General features: G+C 32.2%; 1 protein-coding gene across 13 annotated transcripts in view; it reads left to right on the top strand.

Annotated features, from left to right (window-relative positions):
* LOC114325428 (muscle calcium channel subunit alpha-1) overlaps positions 1 to 23,399 on the top strand; it is a 759,065-nt gene extending 735,666 nt beyond the window's left edge. For 9 of the 13 annotated variants that reach the window (XM_050663510.1, XM_050663508.1, XM_050663509.1 and 6 more), the window contains one exon: positions 22,839 to 23,399. In XM_050663510.1, coding sequence (XP_050519467.1) covers positions 22,839 to 23,140 — 302 coding nt within the window. In that variant the 3' untranslated portion in view covers positions 23,141 to 23,399. Of the gene's footprint in view, positions 1 to 13,483; positions 13,612 to 22,838 lie in introns of those variants that run through there. The other 4 variants (XM_050663517.1, XM_050663515.1, XM_050663516.1 and 1 more) reach the window with 3 other exon arrangements.
* Positions 23,400 to 23,689: the final 290 nt, after the last annotated feature.

Raw genomic sequence — 23,689 nt, 5'->3', positions numbered from 1 at the left:
AAAATCGACAATTTCTCTGTTATTTTAAGTTGAATACACCGATTTGAGCATGCACAAAAAAATCTTTTCACCTACCATCTCTTTTTTTATTAAAATTAGAAGATCTATGAAAAAATGAATCTCTCTGATTTTTCATAAACTACAAAAATGTTTTATATAGTTTTTCTCGTTAGATTGACAATTTTTGTGGTATTCCCAAAAAAAACAGTCTCCGAAAAGTGTCATTTTTCAATGAAAATGGCAAATTTTTAACCACGAAAAGTATTGAGTTTTCGAAAAAATTTATAAAACAGTTATTGCTTAGAATTAGGTTCTCTGGCCACTTCCGGTGTTAGTGTGATAAAAAAAAATTTCCACCCCCGAGAACGGATGGGAACCACCCCTAAGTTAAAAGCGTCATAGGATGTAGCGTAGACTTTGTTTCTTGAGCTATTCCCTACTTACAGTGAAAATATCAAGTAAATTGATGCAGTAGGATGGAATTAGGAGCAAAATACCCTCACTTACTCTGACTGCACTAATAGATACCTATATCATTCATACATGAATGCATTTACTTAAAGGTTCATTTGGGTACCACAGTAAAATCACCAATCACCAATAATTGACATATCTAAATATTTAAAGAAGAGTGGATTGAAAGATATTTTCCCTAATTTTGATATTGCTTTGCGCATTTATTTGTGCCTCCCAGTTGCCAACCAACGTGTCCGCTAAAAGGTCATTTTCGAAAATGTCAAGAATTTGAAATAGTCATGAAAATAATTTCCGATCAAGTTTGACGCAAGAATGTCTTAACAATTTGTCGATTTTGTCCATAGAAAGTGACGTAACAAAGGCGATAAATTATGACGACATTATATGTAGATGATTTTTCCAAAGAAAAATCAAGAAAGAAATCTGATGTGATCGAACTGGAATGTCAATTTTTATGTATTTAAATAAAAAAATCTGCTTGCAATTTTTTTTCGCAAAAATGGTAGATGCTTGATGGGCGGCTACTAAAGAATTGCCTAAGGCGTCAATTGACCTAAACGTGGCCCTGTTTGTAGATACCTAAAGAAGACGATTGAGGAGTATTACATTCTGCTAAAAATTAAAAATTATTTTTAAATTTTACTTCTGTTTCAAAAAGTATGTGATACTTTTTGTGGTTAGTGTAGAAACTCTGGTTTGTATAAATAATTCAGTGATCCAGATAGAGCAAAATCCATTTTAAAAACAAAATGAAATATTGGTTGTTGGTGTCTTATTCAATATTGGCTTAATATTTATTATTAAGTTGCTACTGTCTTGTTTGCATTCCGCATCATCCTATAAACCGATGAAGATAACACTCTCTTCATGCAATTTCCAAATTGTAGCCTCTTAGACATTTATACTTTCAATGAACAGATCCAGTCCAAATGCAAATCTCACAGCATAAATACAGATTGCACCAAAAGTTAGAAAACGCCTGATTACCTGTCTCTTAAATGGATGGTCGGAATTGTACAAAAATCGAGATTGCCTATGCTTCAATATGGGGATTTCAAATTTGATGCTTTCAATGTTGCTAGATTTACCATTTTTCTGATAGCATTAGTCACTTTGGTTTTTTAAATACAACACTCTGTATATTTTATTGTTGGAATCCTCACTTCAATACGAGTTCAACCATATGTAACACTTGGTATTTTATCTAGCCATGAAGGTCTTAAATAAGTAAAGCTTTTCAGTGCCCTTTATAACTAATAAAACTGACAGTTATCTCATGTATTTTTAAAATCTTTACAACAAAGATGGTTTTTAATGAAAAAGAGCAAATTACTGTTTTCTTGATGAGGGGCTACGGCGATAGAAAATTATCTTATAGTTATTATCTTATCGATAGTGAACGAGACAATTTGTTCAATGATACTTTCCAAAACCATTCTCCTATCCATAAGACGACCGCGACGGTACAAAAATAGCAAAATGTTTTGAGGAAACTGGACAAATAAAAGATGTCATTCAAAAATTATTTACAATTATATCAAAATGCTTTGAGGAAACTGGACAAATAAAAGATGTCATTCAAAAATTATTTACAATTATAGCAAAATGCTTTGAGGAAACTGGACAAGTAAAAGATGTCATTCGAACAGGTAAATCAAAAGCTGTTATAAATTATAATAAAACTTTAGATTTAATGCAGGGTTTCGTTAAACATCCGCAAACATCCTCATGCAGAGCTGCACAAATACATGATGTAGGTCATTATTTAGTCTTGCGTGTATTACATACATTTAATTACGGATCCGAAACATGGACAATGAAATCAGACGACAGAAAAAGGATTGACGCCTTTGAAATGTGGTGCTGGAGAAGAATGCTTCGGATTTCATGGACGGAACACAGAACAAATCACTCAATCCTCCAAGAGCTTAATATTCAGACTCGACTTTCCTCTATTTGCCTCTCCACCGTCTTAAAATTTTTCGGCAATATTGCAAGAAGAAGTGATGATAATCTTGAGACTTATAATTTCGGGAAACGTTAAAGGGCGCAGAAGTAGAGGTCGCTCACCTACTCGATGGACGGATCAAATACAGAAAGCCAGTGGAAAAACATTCTCTGAATCCATGAGGGAAGCTCAGGTCAGAAGCCGATGGAAAGAGATAGTTGCTCGTATTATAGGGAATCACGACACTCAGCAATGAGGAAACGACTGAGGAGGAGGAGGAGGATATTACATAAGAATTCATTTAATCCCTACAAAATTCTGTTGTTGCAAGAATTAAGTGAATATAACTACGTCCGTATGTAACCGTAAATCACCAAAATTAAAGGTATTGAGGTAAATCCACAATGGCTTTTTGAAAACCATACTCAAAAGCACCAAAAACCAAAATAGTCGATTAGAGTGGGTTACTAAGTTAATTGGACCGTTTCTATAGAAGGAAATTTAAGAAGTGATAATTATGAAATTCCACTTAGAAATGAAATTGTACCTGCTCTGAAAATTAAATTTAGAGCCAATTTTAATGAGATAATGTTTCAGCAAGACAGAGCCCCAGCTCATTTTGGTGTAAACGTTCGGAATTAGTTAGATCAGACACTTCTCGAACGATGGATTGGTAAATTAGGTATTGGATGTCCTCCCGGTTTACCCGATTTGAATTCTAAAGATTATTTTGATTATGAATACTTGACAAGTAGAATTTACAACTTTAGTACCATAGATCATCTAATCACTATGGAAATATTGATAGAGAAGGCAAACGAATACAACCTAGATTTATGTTTAGCCATTGTAGACTATGAAAAAGGATTCGATATTGTCGAGATATGGGCGATAGAAAAAGCTCTAAATAACAGCAGAATAGACTCCATGTACAGGCAACTCTTACATAACATCTATAAAACACTGACAGTAAATGGGAAAATAAAACAAAAAAAACTAATCCCATACAAATACAAAGAGGCGTAAGACAAGGAGATGTAATATCCCCAAAACTCTTCACCTTGGCTCTGGAAGACGGCTTTAAAGAACTGGAATTAGAAGACATGGGTATCAACATAAACAGGAAGAATCTCAATCACCTCAGATATTGCGATGATGTTGTCCTTATTACAACCAACCAAGAAGAACTAGCCACAATGCTGACTCAACTAGCACACGCATCAGAGAAGATAGGATTAAAAATGAACATGAGCAAAACAAAAATCATGACAAATACAAATGACAGAATAAATATAAATATAAATAATGTCAATATTGAGGTTGTTGACGAATATGGTGTCAAATAATCAGAGCTAATATAGAGAACCAAGCAATTGAAGTACAGAGAAGAATCCAATTGGAGTGGGCAACGTTTGGAAAGTTAAGGTAAATACTAAAACACACAAAGATACAGCACTACCTAAAAACCCGTGTATTTGACCAGTGCATCCTTCCTGTTCTGACGTATGGCTCAGAAACATGGACATTAACAAAGGCCAACATAAACAAAACAGAAATAAGTCAGAGAAAAATGGAAAGATCCATGTTGGGAATAAAACTACAAGACAGAGAGCCAAACAAATGGATAAGAGAGAAAACAAAAGTAAAAAATGTAACTGAACATATAACAGGGTTAAAATGGAGATTTGCGGGCCACAATGCGAGACAAGATGATAAAAGATGGAATTCTGAAATACAAAACTGGAGGCCGTGGACAGGAAGAAAAGGAAGAGAGTGACCTCAGATTCGATGGAAGGACGATATTGTTAAAGCTGCAACCCGTGTTGAGCTGCCCCCCCCCCCCCACTTGCAAACATTAAAAAACAAATAGCCCTGATTTATGAGCTCTCATATTCCGCAAATTAAAAATTTTGAGCTTGTCCCACTGAGCAGGAATTTGATATTTTAGTGGGAGGGGCTTAGTCAGCCCCCCCCCCCACTACTTAAAAATAGGAATATTGAATCGATTTTTTCGGCAGAACTACGAGCTATTTATGAGCTCTTGAAATAATATAGTTTCGATTTTTGAGCTCATCCCCTTCACCCCCAAACAACCCTTTAATTAATTTAACTTAAGAGAAACATGCTGAGAAAACTTAAAATATATCGTATTGCGGATATAATTCCTATAGTTTATATATTCTAAGAATACACTATTAAATCACGTGCATTTCGATTATTGAGCTACAACCCCTTCGCAAGAAAACTACCCCATCTTCTCGGCTTAAGAGGGAGTTTTACTTAAAATGCATTAAATTAATTATTTGGCGACTACATAACATTTAATAATTTATGAGATCACAAATTACGCGCATTTAGATCAGTAAATTGCAATCTATTTTGTATAGTGCAGTCACTGAAGGTAAAAATCAACGATTACCTTTAATTTCGGTGAACCGTCATCGATTTTCACGAAAATTGGTCAGTTGTTAGACGATACCTCAAGAAACAAAGGTGACATGGTGCCACCTTGCGCCTTTATCCTGAGGGTGGATACCACCTCTTCTCGTGGGTGAAATTTTTTTTATAAAAGATAACTGCACAAATCAATAAAAGGACAAATTATAAGCAACATTTGTTATATAAAGTTATTAAAATAAGTCAATACTTTTTAAATTATTAAAGATAAAAGATTTTAATTATTCGTGAAAAAAAATGCATGCTTTGAGTCGGTTTCTCGTAAATCACTGAAAAACTGTAAGTTTTTACAAAAAAGTTAATAGTAGTTTAATTCGTATAGCTTATATTCTAAGAATAAACTCTTAAATCACGCCCATTTCGACTATTGAGTTACAACCCCTTCGCAAGAAAACCATCCTATATTCCCGGCTTAAGAGAGAGTTGTACTTAAAATAATTTAAATTAATTATTTGGCGACTACATATCGTTTAATAATTTATGAGCTCGCAAAATATACGCATCTCAATTATTGAATTGCAATTTTCTTTCTATAGTGCAGTCACTGAAGGTAAAAATCAACTATGACCTTCGATTTCGGTAAATCTCCATTCATTTTCACGAAAATTGGTGAACGGATAGAGGATAGCTCAAGAAACAAAATTAACAATAACAACTTGCGGTTTTAGCCTGAGAAGGTCACCCCTTCTCGGGGGTTAAAATTACTTTATTAAAAATAACCCTACAAATCGAGAGAGGGACAAATTCAAAGCAGAATTTGTTATATAATGTTATTAAAATAAATCAATACTTTTTGAGTTATTAAAGATAAAATATTTTAATTTTTGTGAAAGAAAATGCATGCTTTAAAGCGATTTTTCATAAATAACTCAAAAAAAACTTTTCATCGGTAAAATTGAAGTTAATAAAAAATACAATAAATTGCTTACTTAAAAATAATGTTAATTTAAAGTAAGTTAATTAAATGTATATTTTTTCTGCGACTATTCAAATCTAATTATTCAAGCTTAAATAACGGGAAAGAGATGCATTTTATGTAACACTTACTAAATACTTGTCAAAATACTTAGAAATACCTATGAAATGAGCTTGATAGCATCAAAATTTATACTCCAAAATTTTTTTCCAAAAAAATGAATTTTATTTAATAACTCTGTTAATTTTTATGATATCAGGCACATCCAACTATTTGAAAAGTAATTTCAAGAGCTATAAAACTGTATTACATTTAATCTTTCAAATACTTTATTTTTTTAGGATAATAGTAAAGGGCTCCTGTTACATTGTTCTCGTAGTAAAATTTAGGCTTAAACGTTTATATCTTCGTTATTTTGATTTATACAGAAATCAAAAGACAAGTACAATCTTTGCTAAAAAAAAAATTCAAATTTCGTTAGCTATCATTTTTTACGTGTATCGAGTATTGTTGGAGTTATTATTTTAAATATGATTTAAAAAAAATCAATATTTTTAAAATTTTCGTAAATCATTTGCTTTTGATAAAAACTCCAACAACACTTGATTCACGTAAAAAATTATAGATAACGAAATTTGAGTTTTTTTTATTAGCAAAGATTTTACTTTTCTTTTGATTTCTGTATGAATCAAAATAACGAAGATAGAAACGTTGAAGCGTATATTTTACTACGAGAGCAATGTAACAGGAGCCCTTTACTATTATCCTAAAAAAAATAAAGTATTTGAAAGATTAAATGTAATACAGTTTTATAGCTCTTGAAATTTTCTTTCAAATAGTTGAATGTGCCTGATATCATAAAAATTAACAGAGTTATTCAAAAAAAAATTCATTTTTTTGGAAAAATTTTTGGAGTATTTGATGCTATGTATCAACTTTTTCTGGAGCTCATTTGATAGGTAGTTCTAAGTACTTTGACAAGTATTTAGTAAGTGTTACATAAAATGCATCTCTTTCCCGTTATTTGAGCTTGAATCCATAGATTTGAATAGTCGCAGAAAAAAGATACATTTAATTACCTATAACTTACTTTAAATTAACATTATTTTTAAGTAAGCAATTTATTATATTTTTTATTAGCTTCAATTTTAGTGATGAAAACTTTCTTGTAAAAACTTACAGTTTTTGAGTTATTTATGAAAAATCGCTTTAAAGCATGCATTTTCTTTTACAAAAATTAAAATATTTGATCTTTAATAACTCAAAAAGTATTGATTTATTTTAATAACATTATATAATAAATGTTGCTTAGAATTTGTCCCTGTCTCTATTTGTGGCGTTATTTTTAATAAAGTAATTTTAACCCCCGAGAAGGGGTGACATATACCCCAGGCTAAAACCGTAAGTTGTTATTGTTAATTTTGTTTCTTGAGGTATCCTCTATCCGCTCACCAATTTTCGTGAAAATTAATGAAGAATTACCGAAATCGAAGGTCATAGTTGATTTTTACCTTCAGTGACTGCACTATAGAAAGTTGCAATTCAATAATAATTGAGATGCATATATTCTGCGAGCTCATAAATTATTAAACGATATGTAGTCGCCAAATAATCAATTTAAATTATTTTAAGTACAACTCTTTCTTAAGCCGGGAATATGGGATGGTTTTCTTGCGAAGGGGTTGTAGCTCAACAGTCTCAGCAGCTCTATAGGTTGTAGCTGAAGTTAATAGAATATAAGCTATACGAATTAAACTACTATTAACTTTTTTTTAATAACTTACAGTTTTTCAGTGATTTACGAAAAACCGCTTCAAAACATGCATTTTTTTCACGAATAATTAAAATCTTTGATCTTTAATAACTTAAAAAGCATTGACTTATTTTAATAACTTTATATAACAAATGTTGCTTATAATTTGTCTTTTTATTGATTTGTACAGTTATTTTTTATAAAATAATTTTCACCCCCGAGAAGAGGCGGTATCCACCCTCAGGGTAAAGGCGCAAGGTGACACCATGTCACCTTTGTTTCTTGAGGTATCCTCTAACGACTGACCAATTTTCGTGAAAATCGATGAAGGTTCACCGAAATTGAAGGTAATCGTTGATTTTTACCTTCAGTGACTGCACTATACAAAATAAATTGCAATTTACTGATCTAAATGCACGTAATTTGTGATCTCATAAATTATTAAATGATATGTAGTCGCCAAATAATTAATTTAATGCATTTTAAGTACTCTCTCTTAAGGCGGGAAGATGGGGTAGTTTTCTTGCGAAGGGGTTGTAGCTCAATAATCGAAATGCACGTGATTTAATAGTTTATTCTTAGAATATATAAGCTATATGAATTATATCCGCAATACGATATATTTTAAGTTTTCTCAGCATGTTTCTCTTAAGTTAAATCAATTAAAGGGTTGTTTGGGGGTGAAGGGGATGAGCTCAAAAATCGAAACTATATAATTTCAAGAGCTTATAAATAGCTCGTAATTCTGCCGCAAAAATCGATTCAATATTCCTATTTTTAAGTAGTGGGGGGCTGACTCAGCCCACCCCCCCCCCCCCCCACTAAAATATTAAATTCCTGCTCAGTGGAACGAGCTCAAAATTTTTAATTTGCGGAATATGAGAGCTCATAAATCAGGGCTATTTGGTTTTTAATTTTTGCAAGTGGGGGGGGGGGCAGCTCAACACGGGTAAAGCTGCAGGAACTAACTGGAAAGCGCAGCCAAGGACAGACGGAAATGGAAAGATTTGGGAAAGGCCTATGTTCAAAGTTGGATATAAATGGGCTAAAGAAGAAGAAGAATTTATAAAACTAAACCAGCAAGTGTTGCAGAGCTAAGGCAAAGAATTATTGATGAATTCATATATTAGTATCTATAAAAACATGAAGAAATGTAGCGGCATTCTATTATCGTTTAGAATACCGTCAAATTAACAACAGAGGACATTTTGAACACTTGATTATGTAGACATTTTAATTTAGCAATGTAGTAAATTTTTAATTAGGTATGGTGTTCAAATTTAGTTTTACATAATTTGAATCAAAATTTATTGAGACGATTAGGCTTTTGTTTTTATCTTTTTAAGATGTTTCGGACTACATAAAATCGAAAGTATTGTATACGGTTAAATTGGTATTGAAGTGGAGATTTCAATAAAGGTAAAATATTTAAATACAAGGTATTGTATTTAAAAAACCAAAGTAACTAATGATATTAAAAAATGGTAAATCTGGCAACGTTTCAAACATCAAATTTCAAATTTTTATATTGCAAAATAGGCGTATCCCAGTTCTTGGTCATCCATTTAAGAAATAATTTGGTGTTTCGAGACTTTAGGTCCACTGTGTAAATTAAATCCATTTAGGCAGCAGACTAAAAAGTTATTTTCAAAATCCTTTAATTATACTCAAGACATGTAGGTAAAACCGTAGAGATTCGTAGACATCCAGAAAATATAAACATGAAGTTAGATTACTTCTTTTCTACATTCTGGAACTAAACTCCTTACTTCCGTAAGCAATTCCTCACAAAAAATAACGAGAACCTGGATGTTACATGTGTTTAGCTAATTCAGTCATATTTTAAGGGCAAGTTCATATGACTAGCGCTTGACGCGCGTTTTGATTACGCAAGATTACAACAACATACATTTTATTCAGGCCGTAGACATGTGTACGGCCTGAATAAAATGTATGTAGTTGTAATCATACGTTATCAAAATGAGCTTTAACAGACGTACACATGAGCGCTTAACACCGCGCTTTACCTGCTTCCTGGGTAACTTGAAAAGCGGCGTTAGGGATTATCAAATAAAACTCGGCGTCAAGCGCTGTCATGTGTACGAACCCTAAGCGTTTATCATGTGAACGTGCCCTAAAACTCATAAAGGGACTCACACACGATACGATCCAAACCTGACGCGGATTTATTCTGACTATGGCTGTGGAAGCTTACGATTTCAACATCAGTGTTTCTTTAAGGATTGTCCACATTACATCATGATACTAATCTCAGTTTTAATTTAACAGTAACGGTGTTTTTCTATTTCATTTGCACTTTCATTAAAGTATGACACACTCTCACAACTAATGTTTTACTAACAGTTTTTAATCAGCACCAAACAATTTTTCTTCCAACACTTATCAGAGTTACCAACCATCTTTTGCAAAGTACGTACACTTTATAAATTAGTAAAAAGACTATTATGGGCTTTCCTACTTATAATTCATAACTAAACAATTATTTTCTAGTTTCTTAAAACATATCGTATTGTATACAATGGTATGAGTAAGGAAGCTCTTTTTTATAAAAAACAACATTGGCATAATAAAAAAAAACTATGTATATGAGACCATTGAAACTACTAAATAATAGGTACAGCATTTTAGCAAAGTTGGCAGTCAGCAAGAATCTGATAGTAGATACATGGAACACTTCGTATAAACATCTCACAGGAAAGATAAATGACAAATTGCAAATAATTAATATGATGAAAGATCTGTCAACAATTGCCACTACATGAAAAAGAAGAATATAGAGTACTTTGTAAAATGAAACTAGAAAAAGTATAACATAGAAACAAAATGAAAGTAGAGAAAAACTAAAAACTAGAGTTGATAGTTCATAAAAATCTTGCCAACAGACACAGGCAATGCAGTCATTATTATGTACAAATCTAACCTAACCTAAACAAACAAATGGACCATACACAAAATTAAAGAAGGGTCCATCCAAACCTTTGGAAAGCAGAATATACAGAAAACTAATTAAGTTTATTTGGCAAACTATCACAGAAAATTATTACTATCTCATTACAGCAGGACACCACATGCAGTATGGAGTATTTATTGCATTGTGCCATTCAGACCAATTTGCAGCAGTATGGTTTCTAAATGTAGAAAAATATCCAAGTACATACTTATTGATAAAATACAATCATTGACACAAAATATAAACACATGTGTGAAAAATTTACAACTATTTGTGGAAATTCTATCCCAAAAATATATTTTAGTACCAAACATGTTAGTTTTGTTTTGAAATCGCTGTGTCTAGGTACACGCTAACGTGTACACAAATAAAAAAGTTAGGTACACGCGAAACGTCATCAAGTCAGTGACGTCACTATTTAGCGTGCACTATTACTGGTGTTTTTGCATACACGCTAACTTGAGAATACCGCGAGTGTCAGAGTGATAAAGAGATTAGTAAATTAGTGTTGATTAGTAAAGAGATTTCTTATTTTTTATCTGTTTAGTGTTTGTTTTTAAATTAATTATGGAATGTGGACAATTATTTAGTTCTTTTAATTAATTTAACAACATTTTAAAACAGTATGAAAAAGATAAGAGACAAAAATTCGTGAGTAGCAGAAGTGTTAAGATAAAATATACAGGGCGATTGATTATTTGATTGATCAGTAGTAAAGTTAGTAACAAAAATTGTAGCAAACTTTAAGCTTCATATTACAAAATTAGTTAAAATGTTACACGGCGTTCGATAACATAGTGGCAGACCAAACTTACGTTTTTTTTTAAATCGAACACCCTATATTTTATTTAATGTTCGAAATCTTCTTAACGTCCCCATCACAAAAATATAAAGGTTTATTATATTATACAGGGTAATTACAAAGTTATAACCAATTTTCTATGAAAATCGTAACAAGTTCAACTCCCTGTATAAATAAAAATAAACACCACAGCAGTGGTTTATAAACTGGTGTAGTCGGTTCGCTACACTCAGACACAACTGGCTAGTGATTTTAGTCTGTTATTTTTTTTTTGTTTTTTGCCAATTTTGCCAAAATTGGCAAAATTACAGAATATTTAGTAATTATTAACTATTTAGTATAATTACTTACTAAAAGAACTAAAGGCAACAGAATCATGAAAATTCGTATTAAGGGATTTTGAAGAGTCATCTGTTTAATGAAAATATTTTCATCTATTTGCTACTTCCGGTTATACCGGAAGTTGCTTATAACTTCGTTTTTTAATGGGACACCCTGTATATTTTTACATTTTTGGATTCTCTTCGATGTCTTCTTTCTTAAAATATGAGATTTTGTAATGTTATACAGGGTATTTTAAAAGATAATTACGTTTTTTTATTAATTTCGTAGCAACATTCATACCCTGTAGAATTGTAGTAATTTGACATCTAAAACTCTACTTACGTTCAAATGATTTTTAATATAGTCTACTATTGTTAAGAATCATTAGTATAGCTAAATTTTTTAAATTTTAGTATACAGGGTTGGTTGAAACTCGGAATGAGTATTTTCTGAGTTTTCTTAAATGTAACACCCTGTATTTTAGTATTGTAATCAAATGATATTTTATAGTACTTTTTTATTTCTTAGGCATTCCCTATACCTAACTGCTTTAATTTGTTCTTAATTGTTAATCGCACCAACAATCTTAACTACGTAGGTATTTTGATAGCTAAACCATTATTGGTAATTTTAAGGATCAGTCTGGATTAATATGTATTTATTTCTGAAAAATTATTTGTAATTGAATATTTTCACGGCCAACCTAATAAAATTTTACGTATTTTTGTTGCAATTAATGTTTAGCTATAATCACCAATAACTCACAAATTAAAGCAGTTAGGTATAGGGAATACTTATAAAATAAAAAGTACCATGAAATATCATTTCATTACAATACTAAAATACAGGGTGTTCCATTTAAGAAAACTCAGAAAATATTCATTCCGAGTTTCGACCAACCCTGTATACTAAAATTTCAAAATTTGCTATACTAATGATTCTTAACAATAGTAGACTATATTAAAAATCACTTGAACGTAAGCAGAGTTTTTAATGTCAAACTATTACAATTCTACAGGGTGTGAATGTTGCTACGAAATTAATAAAAAAACGTAAATATCTCTTAAACTGCCCTGTATAATATTAGAAAACCTCATATTTTAAGAAAGACGATATTGAGGAGAATCCAAAAATGTAAAAATATACAGGGTGTCCCATTTAAAAAAACGAAGTTATAAGCAACTTCCGGTATAACCGGAAGTTGTAAAGAGATGAAAATATTTTCATTTAATAGATCATCCTTCAAAACCCCTTTATTCCAATTTTCATGATTCTGTTGTCTTTAGTTCTCGAGATATTTCTAATAAGCCAGTTATCTGCCTCGCCCTATATAATTAACTTACTTATAAAAAATATTTTAACAGTATTTTGTACATGTCATGTCAACTAAACATTTATTTTGCTAACCTGAATATATACTTTTATACAAGGTATACACATTTGCTTTACTACAATTAAGTTTGAAACTTGAAACATCCGAATAGTTCTGCTTCCCTTCCCCTTCCCATAATAACAAATATTTTTCTATCAAACAAATACTAAACATATCAAAATAACGTGTACCAAAATATACAGTCACTGCGCACGCTAAATAATGACGTCACTGGCTTGATGAAGTTTAATTCGCGTGTACCTAACTTTTTTATTTGCGTACACGTTAGCGTGTACCTAGACACAGCGTTTTGCGCTACCTAACTAATTTATTTACAAATGTGCTTCTAGACAAAATTTTTAAAGTGGACAAAACGTTGAGAAATATACAAAAAACTAAAATAATGATTGCTAACCTACAGATAAATGTATATGTATTAATAATATGTGTGGAGTCTTTGCAGGTTACAAAAACCATTTCATGGATAAAGCATCAAAGTACTGAGAAGAGCAGAAACAGACAATTTTCGAATACTGTCAAAACAAAGTGTCATATTTGGACCACTTGTTTGGACCACTTGGAGAGGTTTACTACATTCCATACCTAAGCTAAAACTCCAAGATAAGAGAGGACGTGGAAGAAAATAATATCAATGGTTATTCAATATCGAAGACTGCTGTAGAATTTCCAATGAAGCTACCACATTTCGACTCAATATAAGCCTGATCATGGACAGATAAATTCAATATGCTTCCTAAAGCCTTTTAAAAAATTCTCTAATATATCAAAAGTTTCAATGGTTAATCAAATTCCATAATATCATAATATTTGTATGTACTTTGCAAATACTTACAGATTGTTATAATAAAATGAATTTCTACTTATAGAAGAAACGTAACTATTGTACAATTATTACTGTTTAATTCTGTTCAATGTGTCGTTTCCATTCCTCTACAAATTACAATATCTTAAACCTAAATCTATCATGGTATTAATACGTTAATGATAAATAATGGTCTCGGTATTAAATGTTGAAGCTTTTTTGTGTGAAACACATTTTTTATTTCTTAGAGAGGATTATTTGATAAATTATTAACAGTAAGAAATATGTATGCACTTAGTTAACTTTGTCTACAGATAAGTTTGTTACCAACTTTTCAAAACGAGAAATATTTATCTACCTGATTAGCCTTCTTCAGTCTATATTTAGACATAGGCCTCCCCAATCCTTTTCTATTCTTCTCTGTCTGTCGCTAGAGTCATCCACCTAGTGGTTAAGAGCTAGCAACGTTTTCGAGCAACTATTTTAAGACAGCTGAGTCTTTAATATATTATTCCCAATGCATCCTAGAACACCTTACTGGCCATCTGGCTACTGAGACAGGTTGCGTTAATTACTGCGCAGCGCACCTGTACAGGTAAATATATCGAATTTAAAATTATTTTAAGACGAAATTTTTTTTTGCAATTACTTGTAAAACATTCTTAGAAATATGAGTTATAATTGCCAGACATTTCTGTGGTTGCTAAATACGTGCCAGACGCTATAGTCTAAATGGCTATCAACGTTTTCGAGAAAGTATTTTAAGACAGCTGATTCTTTAATATATTATTCCCTATGAATCCTCGAACACCTTCCCAGTCATCTGGCTACTGAAACAGGTTGCGTTCATTACCGCGCAGCACACCTGTACAGGTAAATATATCGAATTTAAAATTATTTTAAGACGAAAATTTTTTTTGCCATGACTTTTTAAACATTATCAGAAACATGAATTACAATTGCCAGACATTTCTGTGGTTGCTAAATGCGCGCCAGACGCTATTTATTATAAATAATAATAGAAAAATTTAAATCATTTTAGTATGTCTGTAATTTTAATATTATATTATTAACACATAAATAAATGCAAAATTAATTTGCCAGACATTAACTCGGTTGCAGTCATCAGCCAGATGGATTTAAAATCATCAAAACGTACGCTGGCTGTGTTAAAAAATAAGACAAACAAAAGATACAGGTAAATATATTTGAAATTAGTTTAAGACGAAATTTTTTGTCATTACTTTTTAAACATTATTAGAAACATGAATTATAATTGCCAGACATTTCTGTGGTTGCTAAATGCACGCCAGACGCTATTTATTATAAATAATAATAGAAAATTTTAAATCATTTTAGTATGTCTGTAATTTTAATATTATATTATTAACACATAAATAAATGCAAAATTAATTTGCCAGACATTAACTCGGTTGCAGTCATCAGCCAGATGGATTTAAAATCGTTAGAATGATATATATTTTCAGTAAAACGTACGCTGGCTGTGTTAAGAAATAAGACAAACAAAAGATATAGGTAAATATATTTGAAATTAGTTTAAGACGAAAAATTTTTTTGTCATTACTTTTTAAACATTATTAGAAACATGAATTATAATTGCCAGACATTTATGTGGTTGCTAAATGCGCGCCAGACGCTATTTATTATAAATAATAATAGAAAAGTTTACATCATTTTAGTATGTCTGTAATTTTAATATTATATTATTAATACATAAATAAATGCTTAATTTGCCAGACATTAACTCGGTTGCAGTCATCAGCCAGATCAAATTAAAGTTGTAGGGTATTCCAGTAATATATTAGTTATGTATTACAGAAAGATAGCGGTAGAGTAGACTGGCGGAAAGAGAGAGGAATAAATCTACCTACGGTATTTAAAGAAATTTTTATTTATCTCAATCTAGCTAATAATGACAGAATTAAATATGTTAAATGTTAATAAATAAAAATTAATTAAGTTGTGCTTTATCTGTTTTACAGATAGTACCGTCTAGATGACACATTGATGTTGGCAGTGGCGTTAGTGGAAATCCAAGTACTTTTTCAATATCAACCTTGTTGGTCATGGAAATTCCCAAAAGTCGGCCATATTTATTTAAATATTCCAATTCACATGAATGGTGTTAAAAAATTAAACTATTTAAAGCTCTAATATCATTAATTTTTTTTAATAACTCTTGATTTTGTAATTTTGTTACCCACTCTGTTATTTTATCATATATCTTAACATCATTACAGGATACAGGAATGTAAAATTTGTTTCTTACACTTCAATTATTGTTTTCGATCTTTTCCACAATAAAAACATATTCTATTATTACCTGTGTCTGTTGACTGATGATCATCAATCGGCGGGATTTCAGGACAAAAGTTTGTTTCTTGGAAATTTAAATTGGTACATGAACTTGAAGAAGCCTCGTCATATGCCACTGTTTCACTTATACTAATTGAAGTTTTTGGTAATAATGTCTTAGAACTAGATGTACCAGAAAAACCTATCGACGATAAATTGGAAAATTCATCACTATCTAAAACAGTGTCACTCACACTTGACAGAGAAGACGAAGATTTGACAAAACTGAATTAATATCAGATATGTTACGATACTTAGCCATTAAGGCTGCAAAAGAATTGTAACATTTTTTATGGTATCCATCAGTGGTATTCACTTGGTCCGGTAACTGTACATTATTATATTTTAAATTGTATTTAATACGCGCACTCAAAACTTCTTTACACTTTAACAGTTTTTCATCCACAAAAGTTATTACATTCTCGTTTTTTTCCTTGCAAAACACACATTGTATTTCATTTGCCATTATATTGTATCACAATTACTTTTCACTAAATAGAAACTCGACAAGAATCGTTAACCAACTACTGTGAATTTATTGTGACTGACCCATCTTAATAACATGTGCGGACAACATTCACCCCCGAAATTGTCGTACCTTTTAGTTTCTTAACCCAACCAGCGATCGTTTTGCTGAAAATACACATTATTTTTATGATTTTAAATCCATCTGGCTGGTGAATGCAACCGAATTAATGCCTGGCAAATTAATTTTGCATTTATTTATGTGTAAAGAATATACTATTAAAATTTCAGACATACTAAAATGATTTAAATTTTTCAATTATTATTTATAAAAAATAGCGTCTGGCGCATATTTAGCAACCACAGAAATGCCTGGCAATTATAATTCATATTTCTAATAATGTTTAAAAAGTAATGGCAAAAAAATTTTTCGTCTTAAAATAATTTTAAATTCGATATATTTGCCTGTACAGGTGCGCTGCGCAGTAATGAACGCAACCTGTCTCAGTAGCCCGATGGCCAGTAAGGTGTTCAAAGAAGCATAGGGAATAATATATTAAAAAACCAAGTGTCTTAAAATCACTGTTTTCCCGACGTTGCTAGCTCTTGGTCCATAGAGCCCACATGCTTTTTTATATCATCTGCCCATCTCATTTGGAGCCTTCCTCTGCTTCGTTTATATTCCCACGGTCTCCAATTTATAAGAATTTTATTCCATCGGTCTTCTTTTTGTCTCATATTGTGTACGTCAAATCTCCATTTCAATTTTGCAACTTCTTGTCTAACATCCCTAACTTTTGGTTTCTCATTATCCACTCGTTTCTCTTTTTATCCATTAGTCTTATGTGCAGCAATTGTCTTTCCATTGCTCTTTGCGTTTTTATGATTTTGTCCATGTTTGCTTTTGTAAACGTCCACGTTTGGGAACCATAAGTGAGAACTTACGAGTACCCATTGATTGTATACCTTGGTCTTAAGATGTTATGGATATCTTTTTTTTAAGAATGTAGCTTATTTTGCGAAAAGTCGCCCATGCCAGTCTAACTCGTCTTTTTATCTCTGCTCTTTGGTTTTCATGTTAAGTTCCATAATTTGACCCTGTATATTTGACCCTTTTTATTTGACCCTATAATGTAATCGTGAACTTGTTCTATTTCATCTTGTTAGATCCTCATTGTGATGTTCTCATCTGTATTCGGTGATATTGTGATATTTAATTTAATATTGTGATATAAGTTTCGGTGATATTGTGTCACCCTGTCTCAGGCCTCTATTCAAATTATATCTATACATTATATCAATACAAATAGATTTTGTTCCTTCATATACTCTAATTTGTTGTTTTGGCTTCCTTATATATTTATATTGGCTATTAGGTCTGTTTATCTGTGGCAATTCAGCTGTTAATCAAAGAACTTTTCACTGCCCAATAATGTTCGAGACTGTCGAAAGCCTTTTCGAAATAAAATATAAAGGAAAAGATTCCTCTCATTGGCTGTATACCATAATAAAAAAACTTACTAAGGAAGTAAAGCTTCACTTGTAAGTAGATGGTATATAAATTTATTAAAATTTTTATCTAAAATGATCCAAATTGGATTGAAGTAGATACATCACTAGTACAAAAAACACAAACGTTTTCGGACCAATCAGTCCATTATCAAGTTGAAACCTAAAATAAGTAAACCACTGTATAAAAGGCCAAGTTGAAATTTTGACTGTTATAAAGTTAGGAAAAATTAAAACATGTGTTTACTTACTTCAGATCCAAAGTAGTTGGAACTAGCTACATAGTTAGGTCGAAAGACCTTAGTATTACAAGAATTAGGCCATTTCGGCTACAACAATGTCGACAATAAGTCGATGTTAAAAGAATATAAAAATGTATAATTATAGTCTCATTACATTTTTACAAAATGGCCTAATTCTTGTAATACTAAGGTATTTCGACCTAACTATGTAGCTAGTTCCAACTACTTTGGATCTGAAGTAAGTAGCCACATGTTTTAATTTTTCCTAACTTTCTAACAGTCAAAATTTCAACTTGGCCTTTTATACAGTGTTTTACTTATTTTAGGTTTCAACCTGATGATGGACTGATTGGTCCGAAAACGTTTGTGTTTTTTGTACTAGTGATGTATCCACTTCAATCCAATTTGGATCTTTTTAGATAAAAATTTTAATAAATTTATATACCATCTACCTACAAGTGAAGTTTTACTTCGTTAGTAAACCTTTTCGAAATCTGTGAACGCTATATATATAGTCAGTTCGCTAAACTCAGACGCAACCGGCTAGATATTTTAGTCGATAATTTTTTTGCTTTTTGCCAAGTTTGCAAAAATTGGCAAAATTACTAACTATTGAGTGATTATTAACTATTTAGTAATTATTTTTTGCCAATTTTACTAAAATTGGCAAAATTACTGACTAAAATATCTAGAAAGTTGCGTCTGAGTTTAGCGAACAGACTATAGAGGAATGTGGTATTCATTTGCTCGTTCTATAAGGATTCTCATACTTAATAAAAATGGTCATTTGTGCTGAATCCCTTTCTAAAACCAGATCATTCTTTCTACTGGTATCCGTCGAATGAATTTTTTCGTCAGTCTATTGGTTAAAATTTTTATTAGGAGTTTATACATTACATTGAGGAGTGTTATAGCACAGTAGTTTTTTATATATGCTTTGTTCCCTTTCTTGTGTAGGATAATGGTTACGGATTTCTTCCAGTTATTTGGGATTCTTTTTTCTTTATATATCTTGTTAAAAAGGGAATGGAGAGTATTAATTACGACTTTTCAACTATATTTCAGCATCTCTGCAGTTTTCCGTCTTTTCAGGCTATTTGTTGTTTTTCATTTCTTTCAATGCCTTCTTTATTTCTGATTTGCTTATTTCTGAGATAAATATTATATATGTCGATTTCCACATAAAATCGACCTTTTTGGGTGACAAAAGCTTTTTCAAATTTGAAGTCACACTCATCGGAGCATTCTTTTTTTCAGCAAGCTAGCATTACATAGAATCAAACCTGTGGGACATGTGGGACCCCTTAGTAAATGACATATAGGTGTTACAATTCATTGGACTGAGGGGGATTGGAGTAGATCAGGAACCACTCCACCTCGCCCGAAAGCCCCTTCTCCCAATAGTAAGCTGATGTGTTATAGAGGCTACAAATGCGCAAAATGCTTGTCACATGAGAGTCCTGGATACAAGGACTCCCACATGAAATAGTGCATAAGGCGCTATAATCTTGCTATCATCTTAATTGGCATATCATCAGTGTGCTTTTGCTTGCCCGGACGCCAAGTCCATGCTCCGAACTGGGTCCAGTTCAGCAACTCAACGCTATTTTGGGCCCCTCCGCTATTTTTGGGGAAAAATTTGTTTGTTTTTTTATATTTTTTGGAAGGGGGTGTCTAAATCTATTTATTTTCCTGATGCCTGACTGTGGACTAAGTGTTTATGTTCTTGCGATTTGAACTTCATGGATTCTTCAGATAGAGCTACCTGGTTATTTTATCATCTTATTATTTGTTTAAGAATTTGCTGTTATTTGTTGCTTTGATCTTCGTGTTTCCATCTATCATCATCATCATCATCATCATCAATGGCGTTACAAGTCTTCGTGAGTCTTTGCCGCGTTTACTATTGCCTTCCATGTTTGTCGGTCCTGTGCCACTAATTCCCATTGTCGCACTCCCATTTTCTCCAGATCTTCTTTGACTGCATCTTTCCATCTTTTTCTAGGTCGTCCTACAGACCTTCTTTCATCTGTCCTTTCTCAGAACACATTGTTTATAAGGCAATTGTCGTTACTGCGTATCACATGCTCTGCCCATCTGAGTCTATTGGTCTTTATATATCTGACTAGATATTCCTTTCCGAATAGCGACTCTAACTCGTTATTACTCGTATATCTGTTTCTATCTATGAAAAACATTATTCCCTAGCCTGGGTATCTGGGCACTTTCTCTATTTCTTTCGAGCATTTGTTGTCGGCTGCTTGTATCTTCTTTCTGTTTGTTTTGTAAGTCCTCATGCAAACAACGCGTATGTGATTACAGGTAATCTGATGCTATTTTTTATTAGTCTGATCTTTGCTTTTATTGTTAATTTGCTTTTTCTTCTTGTGAATCATTTTATGGTCGCTATTGCTTCTTCTGTCTTTTGGATTGTTGCGTTAACGCAACAATTAATGTGGTGTAAACGTTCGACGTTTGTTCAATGTGATTCCTAGCTATTTGGCTTCGTTTTTCCATTCGATGGGTATGTCTTTTACTATTAGTTGTTCATCTGGGTTCTGTCTTCCTTTTTGGAGAACCGCTTAGGTCTTCTCTGGGTTTATTGGTATTTTCCATTGGATTCACCAGTAGTCTATTATATCCATTGCCATCTGTCAGTATAGCAGTGTCATATGCATATAGGCTGAGTAGAGTTCCAGGTATTCTTGGAACATCAGCTGTGTATATGCTGTACAGTAGGGGTGACAATACTGTCCTCTGTGGTACTCCAGCGTCCAAGGTTCCATGTTCGGATCGAACTTGTCCTATTCGAACCCAGAACCTCCGGTTTCAAAGGCTTTGCTTACATTCAGGAAGACAGCTCATGTATATTGTTATCATTGAATCCAGCTACAATGTATTCGATTAGTCGGAGTACTTGATATTTGCTCTCGAGCTCTGTGCTCTCAAGCCAAATTGTACTTCAAGAATTAACTGGTCTGTTTCTGTTTGGAGTCTGGTTTGTATGACTTTTATTTCTACTCTGTATTATGCTGATTGCTAGAAGTAAGCTAATCGGCCTGTAATTTTACGGAAAAACGCTGTTCTTCCCTGGTTTGTGAATCATGATCACAAGGGCTTGTTTCCATCGATTTGGAAAGAACCTATATCTCAAGATTGCATTTGTAATGTTTGGTAAATAAACTATGGCTTTGATTGGGAAGTACTTTATAGCTCTGTTTGATATTTCGTCATGTTTTTTGTGCTTTTTTTCACAAGCTTTCTATGATTAACTCTCTTATTTCCCTTGGAGATATTGGCATATCTGCTTTTATTCCATGAAGTACATGAAACCGTTTACACTGTGAAGTGGTGGAATTGGTTTTTTATCATTCTTTAATATTCTTGGTATCTATTTGTATTCTATTAATGCCTCTTTGACTTGTCGATTTAGTCGGTTTTATAACAATTTTGATAATGAATTTATCAACCTTGTGAAAAACGAGTCAAAATGATCAATATTGTACTTCAGGTGAAAATTATTTTAAAATAGTTATTAAATTGATATATTTATAAAGTTTTGTTAAAATTAATATTGTTGCATATTTCTCACTGATACTATCAATGATTTGCCCTGTAGAAAAACAAACTGATATTCATTGATTTATAGTTCGTACAATAAGCATATTATTGTAGAGAAAACTGAAATTATGTAATTATTTGATTTAAACAAAATATTGTAAAGGAATTGGAAAGTATTTGTGTTCTACATTTTATTTGTTATTGAGAGAGAGTGATAAACTCCAACTATGTATGCAAAACGCATACAAAGTGCACAACATTTTTAAAGGTCCAAATTCAATAGAAAAACTGATATTGTCATTGACAGTCGTCCAAAATAGTTACCATATAGCTCTATCATTTGCTCTGAGTATTTCTCGCGATCATCTGCATAAATTAACTGAAAATTAACTGAACCACCAATCAAAAAGCCATCTGCATTACCGATATGAGTTGTAATTTATCTTCTTCCTATACTACGTATGCTTTTCTTTTACCATAGTATACTTTCTTATTTTGATTTTAGAAATATCCTATTGTTTGTAAATAATTTCCCATCCAATTTATAATTTCACCATTTTGGATTAATAGACCAGGGAAGCTATGATTGGTGGCGATCATTCTAATTAATTTCCTTAATGCTTCCTTTACGTCTCCCTCCTCGATGTCTATTTCTTCGTTTGTCGTCCCTTCAGCTGTTGGTAGTTCATTATCTTCACCTTTATCCTTTATGACTTGTAAATAATTAATATAATGAACTGCGTAATTAGATACGCCTATGGACTAGACACTTGACAGTGCTTTATTACTCTCTCTTAATAGCAAATGAAGTATAAAAATATTAACTTCTCTATTGGTTTCAGTTGGAGCAGGTGAGGCGAATGGTCACGTGGGACCAGAGCGTCTTAGCCATTCACTGCCTGGCAGTCCGGCCGACCGTAGACTTGCTTCCTTCGAAGTCGTAGGCTCTGCGGAAAGCCTGGTAGGCCGAATCCTAGCCGAGCAAGGCTTAGGTAAGTACTGTGATCAGGATTTCGTGCGCTACACCTCGAAAGAGATGCAAGAGGCATTGGATATGACTCAGGAGGAAATGGATCGCGCAGCCCACCAGATTCTTCAACAGGAGAAACTTATACATCATCCTCTGCAGCAGCCACATTCATAGCAAAACACCTGAGAGTGTTTTCAGTACCTCCCGCCACTCTACCAAGTGCCTAAATTTCTTCTGGTCCAAGGAAGACTTTATATTAATAAGGTGTAGTTTTTTAACCCGGATTTTACCGATGGAAGGGATTGTTTCTCCAGTTGTAATTCTTGTACAGGGTGTGAAAGTATGAGTATGAACTCTCATTATAATTTACCATTTTCTAATATCAAATGTGTCAAAATAATAATAACAATAAATATTACTTTTCATCTAACAATGTTTTTATTTCATCCCTTACTATCTATGTAAAATGCAAAACTCTAAAAAAACGAAGAAAATATTCGAAGGCGACTGAATAGCATTTTATTTAGAAATGAACATTGGACAAGTTTTCGATCCTTCAAAATACCGAATAACCAAATAAAACGGAACAAGAGCTAAGTATAGACTTCTATAATAGTCCATGAAAAAATAATAGTATACAATTTTTTGGTAGAAAATTAAAATTATTTGTTTCGAACTACAGATTAATTTCCGTTTAATACAATTTAGTTTTCGTTTTAAACT

This window comes from Diabrotica virgifera, chromosome 10 (assembly GCF_917563875.1).
Source record: "Diabrotica virgifera virgifera chromosome 10, PGI_DIABVI_V3a".
Taxonomy (NCBI): Eukaryota; Metazoa; Arthropoda; class Insecta; order Coleoptera; family Chrysomelidae; genus Diabrotica; species Diabrotica virgifera.
The sequence above is the reverse complement of the archived record's forward strand: the minus strand, read 5'-3'. Positions and strand labels throughout refer to the sequence as shown.